Source organism: Hemitrygon akajei, chromosome 24, assembly GCF_048418815.1.
Source record: "Hemitrygon akajei chromosome 24, sHemAka1.3, whole genome shotgun sequence".
Lineage (NCBI taxonomy): Eukaryota > Metazoa > Chordata > Chondrichthyes > Myliobatiformes > Dasyatidae > Hemitrygon > Hemitrygon akajei.
In genome coordinates, this window is record NC_133147.1 from 10,959,459 (window position 1) to 10,972,271 (window position 12,813).

General features: G+C 45.4%; 1 protein-coding gene across 9 annotated transcripts in view; it reads left to right on the top strand.

The window, feature by feature from the left end:
• The window catches only part of LOC140715866 (polycomb protein SCMH1-like), a 204,417-nt gene that overhangs the window by 22,811 nt on the left and 168,793 nt on the right, over nucleotides 1–12,813 (top strand). For 8 of the 9 annotated variants that reach the window (XM_073028348.1, XM_073028347.1, XM_073028349.1 and 5 more), the window contains one exon: nucleotides 6,064–6,137. Coding sequence is in view for 6 of the 9 variants with exons in the window: in XM_073028341.1 (XP_072884442.1) it covers nucleotides 6,064–6,137 (74 nt within the window). In the remaining 3 variants the exon portion in view is untranslated. Of the gene's footprint in view, nucleotides 1–1,590; nucleotides 1,610–6,063; nucleotides 6,138–12,813 lie in introns of those variants that run through there. The other variant, XM_073028346.1, reaches the window with a different exon arrangement.

Sequence of the window (12,813 nt, forward strand, 5' to 3'; positions counted from 1 at the left end):
ATGGCAGATGGAATATAGTGTCAGGTAGTGTATGGTCATGCATTCTGGTAGAAGGACTAATGGAATAGACTAATTTCTAAAGGGGCAGAAAACTGAAAAAAAATAATAGAGGTGCAAAAGGAATTGGAAGTCTTTGTGCAGGATTCCCTAAGGGTTAACTTGCAGGTGAGTTGGTGGTGAGGAAGGCAAATGCAATGTTAGCATTAATTCTGAGAGGACTAGAATATAAAAACAAGGATGTGATGCTGAGCATTTAAAAGGCATTAGTCAGACCATACTTGGAGTATTGTGAGCAGTTTTGGGCTCCTTATCTAAGGAAAGGGTGTGCTGGCATTGGAGAGGGTCTAGAGAAGGTTCATGGGAATTATTCCAGAAATGATGGGGTTAACATACAGAATGAGGAGCGTTTGATGGCTCTGGGCCTGTGCCAGCTGGAACAGAACCTAGTTTGCTGGTGCTGTAATAGCGCTAAGCAAACCAGTATGCTACCATGTTGCTACATGATTTGGGAATCGTGTTTTGTCTGCGTAGTCCTGTATTCTTCTATATAGTAAAAAAAAAAAGGTCATTCTCATTGAAACAGTCTGTGAGCAGGGTGGGTGAGATCCTTCATGATGTCACTGGCCCTTTCCTGGCACCTTTCCGCATACATGTCCTTGATGGCGGGTGGGCTGGTGCCAGTGGTGCAGGCATTTACAAGAAAGATAACAAAATATGATAGAATCCAGAAAATTTTGTACATAAAGACTGAGAGGCAACCAAATGTGCAAAAGATAACAAACTGTGCAAATAAAAACATAACCAAGAATATTCATCATTTAACGCCTTTGAAATGGCCTTGTGTGACTTTTACCATTGGAAGCACCAATGCCCTCAAACGGAAAAGCCTACGAAAAGTAGTGGATTCGGCCCAGTACCACACAGGTGAAGCCCTCCCCACCACTGAGCACATCTACATGAAACCTGTTGCAGGAAAGCAGTATCTATCATCAGAGATCCTCACCATCCAGGCCATGCACTCTTCTCTCTGCTGCCATCGGGAAGGAGGTACAGGAGCCTCAGGACCTGCACTACCATGTTCAGGAACAGTTACTACCCCTCAACCATCAGGCCCTTGAACCAAAGGGGATAACTTCACTCAAATTCACTTGCCCCGTCATTGAAATGTCCCCACAGCCTATGAACTCTCTTTGAAGACTCTTTGTCTCACATTCTCGATATTTATTGCTATTTATTTATATTTGCATTTGCATGGTTTGTTGTCTTCTGCACTCTGGTTGGTCTTTCGTTGATACTGTTATAGTCACTATTCTATAGATTTGCTGAGTATGCCTGCAGGAAAATGAATCTCAGAGTTGTATATGGTGACATATATATACTTTGATAATAAAATTTATTTTGAACTTCATCTATAAATGGTTTTTTAAAAATCATTCAAACATATAGGACATAAAAATAAAATTTTAAAAGCACTTATTTTAAAAAAAACATATTATATAACATTAATTCACCTGCATTTATCTTTTCCTGAAGAATTAGTGATTCCTTCTGAACGACTCGACCAGTGTTCCTCTTCTGGGTTTTATTGGGTCCAGTGGTGAAGAAAGAGGTTGGTCTGGAGTTCAGAGTTTTTATGTTTTTTAAAATGTTATTGCGAGATGCAGTACGGTATCAATCCCTTCCAGTCCAATGTGCCCATGCCATCCAATTACACCCTTGTGACCAGTTAATCTAATAACCCTTGTGTCCAATGACCCATATATAGAAGCGACTGAACCCGATGGTTGGTTGATGATCTAGGCGCCGGGCTGGATTGGAAAGGCCAGGGTTTGGCCAGTTCAGCTCGCGACTGCGCTCTGTGCTGAACAAAGAGTTATAGAAACATAGAAAGCCTACAGCACAATACAGACCCTTCGGCCACAATGCTGTGCTGAACATGTACTTACTTTAGAAAGTACCTTGGGTTACCCATAGCCATCTATTTTTCTAAGCCCCATGTGCCTATCCAGGAGTCTCTTAAAAAGATCCTATTGTATCTACCTCCACCACCGTCACTGGCAGCCTATTCCACACACTCACCACTCTCGGTGTAAAAAAAAAAACAACATTCTCATAAGGCATGCTCCCCAATCCAGGCAACCTCCTTGTAAATCTCCTCTGCACTCTTTCTATGGCTTCCACATCCTTCCTATAGTGAGGCAACCAGAACTGAGCACAGTACTCCAAGTGGGGTCTGACCAAGGTCCTATACAGCTGCAACATATAGGATCCTGAACTCAATCCCAGGGTTGATGAAGGCCAATGCACCGTATGCTTTCTTAACCACAGAGTCAACCTGTGCAGCATTCTTGACTGTCCTATGGACTTGGACCACAAGATTCCTCTGATCCTCCACACTGCCAACAGTCTTACCATTAATACTATATTCTGTCATCATATTTGACCTACCAAAATGAACCACCTCACTCTTATCTGGGTTGAACGCCTTCTGCCACCTCTCAGCCCATTTTTGCATCCTATCAATGTCCCGCTGTAACCTCTGACAGCCCTCCATACTATCCACAACACCCCCAATCTTTGTGTCATCAGCAAATTTATTAACCCATCCCTCCACTTCCTCATCCAGGTCATTTATAAAAATCACAAAGAGTAGGGGCTCCAGAACGGATCCCTGAGGCACTCCACTGGTGACTGATCTTTGTGCAGAATATTTAGGGATGGACTCTCGTTGTGGACTTCAGTTCAGAAGGCTATTTGCATTTATCGTTTACGTGCTTTTTTTTTCCTCTCTGCTCATTCGGTGTTAGACAACTTTTTCAAAAATGGGTTCTTCTGTGTTTCCTTGCTTCATGGCTGCCTGTTAGGAGATGAATCTCAAGGTTCCGTAGTGTATGCATACTTCGATAATAAATGTACTTTGAACTTCTGGCCCAACCAGCCCAATTGCACCCATGTGACCTGTAAACCTAGTAACCCATGTGTCTTTGGAATGTGGAGGGAACCTACGCAGTCATGGGGAGGACGTTCAAACTCCTTACGGACAACAGTAGAATTGAACTTGGGTTGCTGCAGCTGTAGCAGTGTAATAGTCGGTGTAAAACTTCACAGCGCCAGCAGTTGGGGTTCAGATCCCACCGCTGTCTGTGCGGAGTTTGCATGTTCTCCCAGTGACCGTGTGGGTTTCCTCCAGGTGCTCTGGTTCCCTCCCACGTTCCAATGGCATATGGGTCAATAGTGGTTAGTGAGTTATTGACGTGGTATGCTGACACTGGAATTATGAGACACTTGCACTCGACCCCCAGCACATCCTTAGGCTGTTGACACAAATGAAGCATTTCACAACGTGGTTCGATGTAAATGTGGCAAATCAAGCTGACTTTTTCTTTTGCTTTATATTTGTTTTGCCCTTCTGGAATCTTTGGTTTGAATTCAGAATAGATAGATAGATAGATAGATAGATACTTTATTCATCCCCATGGGGAAATTCAACATTTTTTCCAATGTCCCATACACTTGTTGTAGCAAAAACTCATTACATACAATACTTAACTCAGTAATAATATGATATGCATCTAAATCACTAGCACTAGCATAGGCCATGAAATTTGTCGATTTTTTTTGGCAGTAGCACAATACAGTTCATAACAGAAAAAAGCATGAATACGGTAAGTACATTGTGTGTATGTATGTACGGTGCCTATAAAAAGTATCCACCCCCTTTGGTGGTTTTCATGTTTTTTTATTTTACAACATTGGATCACATGGATTTAATTTGGCTTTTATGACACTGATCAACAACAAAAGACTCCGCTGTGTCAAAGTGAAAACAGATCTCTAGAAAGTGATCTAAGTTAAATACAGATATAAAACAAAAAATAATTGATTGCATAATTACTCTCCCCCTTCAAGTCCATATTTAGTAGAAGCACCTTTGGCAACAGTTACAGCTTTGAGTCTGTGTGGATAGGTCTCTATCAGCTTTGCACATCTGAACACAGCAATTTTTCCACTTTTTTTTACAAAACTGCTCAAGCTCTGTCAGATTGCATGGGGATCGTGAGTGAACAGCCCTTTTCAAGTCCAGCCACAAATTCTCAATTGGATTGAGGTCTGGCCTCTGACTTGGCCACTCCAGGACATTAACTTTGTTGCTTTTAAGCCATTCCTTTGTCTCTTTGGCTTTATGCTTGGGGTCATTGTCTTGCTGGGGAAAAAAAATCTCCCAAGTCACAGTTCCCTTGCAGACTGCATCAGGTTTTCCTCCAGGATTCCCCTGTATTTTGCTGCATTCATTTTCCCCTCTGCCTTCACAAGCTTTCCAGGGCCTGCTGCAGTGAAGCATCCCCACAGCGTGATGCAGCCACCACCGTGCTTCACGGTAGGGATGGTGTGTTTTTGATGATGTGCGGTGTTTGGCTTATGCTAAACACACTGTTTAGTCTGAGGACCAAAAAGCTCAATTTCTGTTTTATCAGACCATAGAACCTTCTTCCATGTGACTTCAGAGTCTCCCACATGCCTTCTGGTAAACTACCCAAGATTTCATGTGAGCTTTTTTCAACAGTGGCTTTCTCTTTGCCACTCTCCCATCAAGCTGCGACTGGTGAAGCACCCGGGCAGCTGTTATTGTATGTGCAGTCTCTCCCATCTCAGCCACTGAAGCTTGGAACTCCTTCCATGGTTGTCATAGGTCTCTTGGTGGCCTCCCTCACTAGTCCCCTTCTTGCATGGTCACTCAGTTTTTGAGGATGGCCTGCTTGAGGCAAATTTACAGCTGTGCCATATTCTTTCCATTTCTTAATGGTTGACTTTAACTGTAGTCCAAGGGATATTCAGTGACTTGGAGATTTTCTTGTATCCCTCTCCTGACTTGCGTTCTTCAATAACCTTTAAAAAACTTTTTGCTTGGAGCATTCTTATGTAGTCATGGTGTAGTTTTTGTCAGGATACTGACTCGCCAGCAATTGGACCTTCCAGATACAGCTGTATCTTTACTACAGTCATTTGAAGCACCGTGACTGCACACAGATGATCTACTTTTAACTAATTATGTGACTTTCTAAAACCAATTGGCTGCACCAGTGATGATTTGGTGTGTCATGTTTTATATTTGTAATTGGATCACTTTGTAGAGATCTGTTTTCGCTTTGACAAGTAAGAGTCTTTTTCTGTTGATCAATGTCAAAAAACGCCAAATTAAATCCACTATGATTCAATGTTGTAAAACAATAAATCATGAAAACTTCCAAGGGGATGAATACTTTTTTTTATATGGGGGGGGGGTGTGTGTGTGCATAAAATGGTTGAAATAAAAAAAGTAGTGAGGTAGTGTTCAAGGGTTCAATATCTATTCAGAAATCGGATGGCAGAGGGGAAGAAGCTGTTCTTGAATCACTGAGTGTGTGCCTTCAGGCTTCTGTACCTCCTTCCTAATGGTAGCAGTAAGAAGAGGGTATGGCCTGGGTGATGGGGGTCCTTGATGATGGATGCCGCCTTTCTCAGCCATTGCTCCTAGAGGGTGCCCTGGATACTACGGAGGCTCGTTTACAACTCTCTGCAGCTGACTTCAATCCTGTGCAGTAGCAACCCCCCCCCCCCCAACCCCCATACCAGATGGCAATGCAGCCAGTTAGAATGCTCTCCACGGTATATCTGCAGAAATTTGCGAGTGTCTTTGGTGACAAACCAAAGATCCTCAAACTCCTAATGAAATATAGCCACTGTTGTGTCTTCTTTGTAGCTGCATCAAAGCATCAAGTTCAGGTTAGACCCTCAGAGATGTTGACACCTAGGAAACTGAAATTGCTCACTCCTACTTCTGAACCTGAGGACTGGTGTGTGTTTTCTCATCTTGCCTTTCTGAAGCCCACAATTGGTGCATAGTTTAATGGCTATGTGCCAGAATTTCCCATCCAACATTTTGCTAAGGGTCAGTAATGTGCACCACACCAAGTAGCTCCAGATACTTTTTAAATATTTTGTGACATCTCAGAAATGTGCATGTTTAAAACCTCTACTGACATTATTGATTGTTGAGTAATCTGAACGTCTTTCTCTTTTCAGGAAGCCAGACCAGGGTGGTTTGAGTGCGTTGGCAGCACACTTTCCAACGATGAGAAAACCAGGGCCTCAGAAAGGTGAGTCTGGGTAACTTGTTGCAGGAGATATTCAAAACCACCTGTAATTGTCGCCAGTTATTTTGTAAGACTTCGAGATGCAGTTTCTACCGGGGATGGTGGAATGTGACAATAAAATATAAGAGCAGAATTAGGCCATTTAGCCCATCTGGTGTGCTCAACCTTTGGATTCCTAACTTTGTCTGGGGTCTTACCAACATCTGCCTTCACAACCAGAATGGCAGTCTGGTTTCCATTCCCCTGCAACTCTAGTTTAAACCCCACCATGCAGCATTAACAAACCTTCCCACTGGGATATTAGTCTCCCTCCAGTTCAAGTGCAATCTGTCCCTTCTGTACAGGTCTCACCTTCCCTGGAAGAGAGACCAGTGATCCAAAAATCTTACGTCCTCCCTCCTGCACCAACTCCTTAGCCACGTATTAAACTGTATAATCTTCCTAGTTCTGGCCTCGTTAGCATGTGGCATGGGTAGCAATCCTGAGATCACAACCCTGGAGGTTCCTGCCCTTTAACTTAGCACCTAACTCCCTGAACTCCTTCTGCAGAACCTCGCCACTCGTCCTACCTAAGTCATTGGTACCAACGTGAACCATGGCTTCTGGCTATTCACCCTCCCATTTAAGAATGCTGAGGACTCAATCTGAGATATCCTGGACCCTGGCAACATACCATCCATGAATTCTGTTCTCGCCCACAGAACCTCCTGTCTGTTTCCCTAACTAATGAAAACCCTATTACCACAGTGTGCCTCTTCTTCCCCCTTTGCGTCTGAGTCACAGAGGCAGCCTCAATGCCAGAGACCCAACCACTGCAACTTTCCTCTGTCAGGTCATTAACACGCTCCCCTACCCTGACAGTATCATAAGTGATATACTTGTTGTGGGGGATGGCCACAGGGGTACTATATCAAATCCTGATTAGTTCAGTGTTCACCACCAACCGAATCGGTGGAGTGTTGGCAGGCATCGGTCATTGGCCCAGGTGGGAAGGCAATCTAACCCTTATGTAGATCGAGTTCTTGGTGATGTTTACAGATTGTCACGTACTCTGTGACCGGGTTAAAGAACCAACAGAAATGGAAAACACTTTGGAGTCTGGTATTACTATGAACTAATAGTGTTTATTAGTAACCAAACAATACAGTAATATAAATGCAAATAGAATGAACAGGTTAGCAATGATATATATGTGTGGAAATAGGAAGAAAACTAGGCTCTTTCAAACCTAGGGGTAAATGGATAAAGTTCTACGATGATGGAGAGAGTTCAGTTCAGTTCAAGGTAGTTAGTTGAGTAGCGTTGGGGGTGGAGAGAGAGAGAGAGAGAGAGAGAGAGGTGAGAGGTGAGCTGGTGCCATCGATCTTCCCGTTGTCTTCCAAAGTCCTGTTGTGGTCACCGACTATGACCATGATACATACGACCGTTCTTCAGTGGTGGAATTATCACCCAGGCAAGGATGGACGCACAAATAATTCCCCACCGGTCGCACCTTTTCACACTGTGAGCCACTGATTGATTTCCCCGAATCGATCCTCCAAAACCCCACCTTCTTGTGGGTGCAACAAAGCTCGTTCAGTGTCCGAACCTGTGCGTCTCGTGGTGTGTCTCCCTGTGTAACAGCGGACCTGGCTTTTATCTCCCCATGTTGGACACCGGCTGTCCATCAACCTGCTCCGTCCTGCTCTCTCTGCAAGAACTTTACAGGCAGGCAAGTGACCTCGGGGAAAAGGTAAACAAGCTGGCAGAGAGACCATAACATCAATCTTTCGAGCAGTTTCTGACTGTCTCTCTCTCGCATTGTGCTGGACGCCTCTCTCTCTCAATAGCAGCACAGTTCATAGGGTCTATTCTGGACCCCGTTACAAACTAGGTTTTCCCATGACAAGATTTAGAGCAGATTTTGGAACATTGCATGGAGCACTAAGAACATACTTCTGCCCCATTACACTGGTGTTTAGGGCAGCAGTGAACTAACTCTATCTCTGTCTGTCCTTGGCTATCTTCCCTATTGTGCCCCAAGTGTGGTTTCTGGGTCCTCAGTCATACGCAGATATAGAAGGATTCTTCATTGCTGTTTCCATAACAGTCAGGGTTGTTAGCCCTGAGCTGAACCCCTGAACCTGGAGGACCGGTGGGCCACTCTTATTCTGGCCTCTACCCTTTGACCTGTTTGGCATGGGTGACCCTACCAAGAACCAAAGTGTGAAGCCCAGACTCCAGCCAACATTGCTCTCTGGGTCACACAAGCCTCCAAACCCTACGACAAGGTTGTGGTCCTCTTGGCAGACAAAGAATATTGTCACTAGCAATCAGGCTAGTGGAAAGTGGATGTAAAGTATGCTCAAGGAAGCTCCAGGGTTACCATCCAATACTGTAACGTGAGAGTACTTGCTGCTCCCTCAGAGATGAGATGGGTGGCAGGATGGAGATGCGTCTCTATGGAAGGAGGTGTAAGGTGCTCCTTCCCTCTGCTAGTCTGCAGGTCACCTTGGGCAAGGTGTAGCACCTGCTTAGCCCCTCGATCAGGGTCACATAAAGCCACGGGAGCAGCCTTGATTTGACCCGTACTCGACCTTTCCGATTCGATCAAACCTTGGGTCTTTCCTCGCTCCCGAGCTCAGGCTTCGCCTTGCCTCACTTCAGTTCTGCCGCATCGAATCGCTTCCGAGTCCACTGGCTCGTTCCCCACTCTCTTGCCCAGGCCCCACCACCTTGATTCATGCCACGCCACAACCGTTCTGCACCTTCAAGACTTCAGTTCATACCGCGGTAATGCCGGGTCGTACAGGTGGTTCAAAAGCTCAACTCTGCAAGGAAAGTTACAGAATATTGGTTTCAGTGATCGTTTACCAGGAAAAAGTGTGATTAATAAAGCAGTTACGGGCTTTCTTTGTTCCGTCTGCCGTCGGTGAGCTTCACCAGCACCATCTTAAATTGGCCGGTCATGGTCAGGACCATGATCACCCACATCATATGACACGGCACGTAATAAATGTTTAAATTAAAAGTTGAACTTAATGCTATGTGCACGAGTGCCTGTGCATTGGCGTCTCCATCCCAGACAGCGATGCAGCCAGTCAGAAAGTTGGCTTGTCAACATTACCGAGTTTACACGGGCTGGGCTTAGAGTCTCTTTAGGTGACCTTGCATCGGTGATGGAATTCTTCCTTGTCAGTCATACGCCCAGGCATTTATCAAGTCCATGGCTTTGCCTGTGGAGTTTGCTGCTTTTTGGACGGGATCTTGGAATGAGGTTCACACAACTGATCGCAAAATAATTGGTGGCACATGCTCGGAGAGCAGAAGTGAGTTCTCTGCTGGGCTTGGCCAATATTTCATCATGAGCACTGCTGGAGCAAAATAAGAGTTGGGAAAATAGCATTCTTGTTCGGGAGATTGACAGCAATTAAATTCCGCTGCGCCGGTTACACAAAGAAGTTTTGAAAAATGTTTCTGGAAGTGGTGACCAAGCTCTTGATCAAAACGGTGCATTTCTGGATTGGTCGGAGGGAAGTGACTCGCACTGGCAGCTCTTCCGAGGGAGGCGAAATGAACCCTCGAACCCATCTGAGGGAAGCGACACAAACCAGCGGTCCCTCCGAGGCAAGTAACGCGGACCCGGCGGACCCTCGGAGGGCAGTGACGGCAGAGTGCTAGCTCACTTCTTCGAACCACAGACCATAAGACCACTGGCTCAACCAGTTTCAGAAGCAAAATTAAGATGAGAGGAATAAGTGGAAGATGTAGAAAAATTGAAATGATTTGCTGTCCGGAAGATGTCGCCCAAGAAATCATTGTACCGTTGTTCGCTGACAACAGCTTGACCAGAAGTTGGCAGCTGTTGGTGTTGTGTGTGTGTTTGTGTGTGTGTGTGTGTGTGCTTTTTTCTCTACGCAGTGGTTATGGTTTTTTATTATTTCGATTCTTCAGGTCTTTGCTTTGTGGCTGCTTTAAGCTGACAAATTTCAAGGTTGTATAATGTATACATTCTTTGATAATAAATGTCCTTTGAATTTGAACTGATCACATAATAATAGGTGGCACAGAGAACAGAGTGGAGTTCTCTGTCCGTCTTTGCCGATGTTTCTTCATTGATACTGCTGGAACAAGTTACCAGACGATTGAAGTCATGTCCTGGACGGTGAGGGTCTTTAATAATGGATGCCACTACTCTGAAGGACCACCACTTCAAATAACCTAGACGGTTGGGAGGCTAGTGCCCATGATGGAGTTGGCCGAGTCTAGAAGCCTCTGCGGCTTTTTCTGATTTTGTCTGCTGGTGATGTGGTCGGAGAGAGCTGGAGGGTGCTGTTAACGCCCCTGGGCTGGTTTCCTGGCATTCTCAATTGCCAGAGTAAGCTGCCCCGGCTCCAGGGTGATGCATGGATTCGCAGCGGGTGGGGAAGGGTTAATCGTGAACATGAGAAAGTCTGCAAATGCTGGAGGAACTCAGCAGGCCAGGCAGCATCTATGGGAAAGAGTAAACAGCCGACTTTTCGGGCCGAGACCCTTCTTCGGGACTGGAAGGAAAGAGAAGTCAGTGTTAAAAAGATTGGGGGAGGGGAGGGAAAAGTACAAGGTGGCAGGTAACACGCACAACACGCTGGTGGAACTCAGTAGGCCGGACAGCATCCGTGGAAACGAGCAGTCAACGTTTCGGGTCGAGACAAAGTCCTGACGAAGGGTCTCGTCCTGAAACGTTGACTGCTCGTTTGCACAGATGCTGCCCGGCCTGCTGAGTTCCTCCAGCGTGTCGTGCGTGTTGCTTTGACCCCAGCATCTGCAGAGTACTGTGTGTTTACAAGGTGGCGGGTGGTAGGTGAAATCGGGAGAGGGGGAGGGGGTGAAGTAAAGAACTGGGAAGTTGATTAGTGAAAGAGATAAAGGGCTGGAGAAGGGGGAATCTGATAGGAGAGAGGAGAAGGCCGTGGAAGAAAGGGAAGGGGGAGGAGCACCAGAGGGAGGTGATGCAGAGGTAGGGAGATGAGGTGAGAGAGGGAAACAGGAATGGTGAAGGAAAACTGTGCGGGTGGGGGGGGTGTGATTTCCAAAAGTTAGAGAAACCAATGTTCATGCTTTCAGGTTGGAGGCTACCTACCCAGACGGAAGGGTTAATTCTTACTAGTATAAGCTCAGAGAAGCCATCAATCCTCAAGGAGTTTGGGCCTAACTTGGTGTCAATGGTTTGCGTGTTTATATGCAGACTCAGAACTAAAATGTTTGTTAAGTGAGTGTTTAGAATCTAATTTCCTTGCAGTGTTATAATCTCAGCCAAATGAATTGTCCTATAGATCCTGAGAGAACAGTGCTTGTTTGTGTTCAGTTCAAGCGACCAGCTGTACCAAGCTGTGATTTGGCTTATTGTTGGTCTAATGTGAGCACTTCTCGGGATTGGGCGTAGTCACCAAAGTTCAAACTTTATGATGCAGATTATTAGCATAATCCTGTGTGCCTAAACAGAGTTCAAAAGCTATCTATAAATTTGCTGATGATACAACTTGTTGGCAGAATCTCAGATGGTGATGAGAGGGTGTACCATAGTGATCTCACTATACCAGCTAGTGGAGTGGTGTGGTATCACAGCAACAGCTTTACACTCAACATCAGTAAGACCAAAGAGGTGATTGTGGACTTCAAAAAAAGTAAGACGAGGGAACACAAACCCATCTTCATAGAGGGATCAGAAGTGGGGAGAGTGAGCAATTTCAGGTTCCTGGGTTGTCAGTATCTTGGAGGAACTGGTTCCAGTATATCGACGCAGCTATAAAGAAGGCAAGGCAGACACTATATTTCCTTAGGAGTTTGAGGAGGTTTGGTATGCCACCTAAAACACTCGCAAATTTCTACAATTTACTGTGGGGAGAAGTGTAACTGGCAGCTTCACGCCCCTGGTGTGGGCGGTCTGGGGTGAAGCTAATGCACAGGATCGAAGTGAGTTGTAAAATTAGTCAGCTCCATCATGGGCACTAGCCTCCATCGTGTCCAGGACATCTTCAAGGAGCGGTGCCTCAGAAAGGTGGCTTCCGTCATTAAGCACCCTCATCACCCAGGACATTCTTTGTTCTCATTGTTACCATCAAAAGGAGCCTGAAGACATACACTCAACAATTCAGGAACAGCTTCTTCCCCTCTGCCATCCGATTTCTGAATGGACATTGAGCCCATGAATGCTACCTCAGAACTTTTTCATTTAGTTTTTTTGTTTGTTTAACTATTTTTTATATATATATATGTGTGTGTGTGTGTGTGTGTACTTACTGTAATTTAGTTTTTCTCTATTATCATGTATTGCAACATACTGCTGCCGTAAAGACAACACATTTCACGATCTGTGCCGGTGATATTAAACCTGATTCTGATTTGTGTGGTGGCAAGCCATGAACACGAGGTCCTGCAGATGCCGGGAATCCAGAGCAACACACACAAAATACTGGAGGAACTCAGCAGGCCAGGCCCTCCGCTGTCACGACAAGGCCACGCTCGTAAAGGGCTGGAGAAGGGGAGTCTGATAGGAGAAGACAGAAGACCATGTTGGAGGAGCAACAGATATTCCATCTGGGTAGCCTCCAACCTGATGGCACCAACATCAATTTCTCGAACTTCTGGTACTGTCCCCCCCCCCCCCCCCCCCACTTCACCATTCCCTATCCCCATTTCCCTCTCTCACCTTATCTCC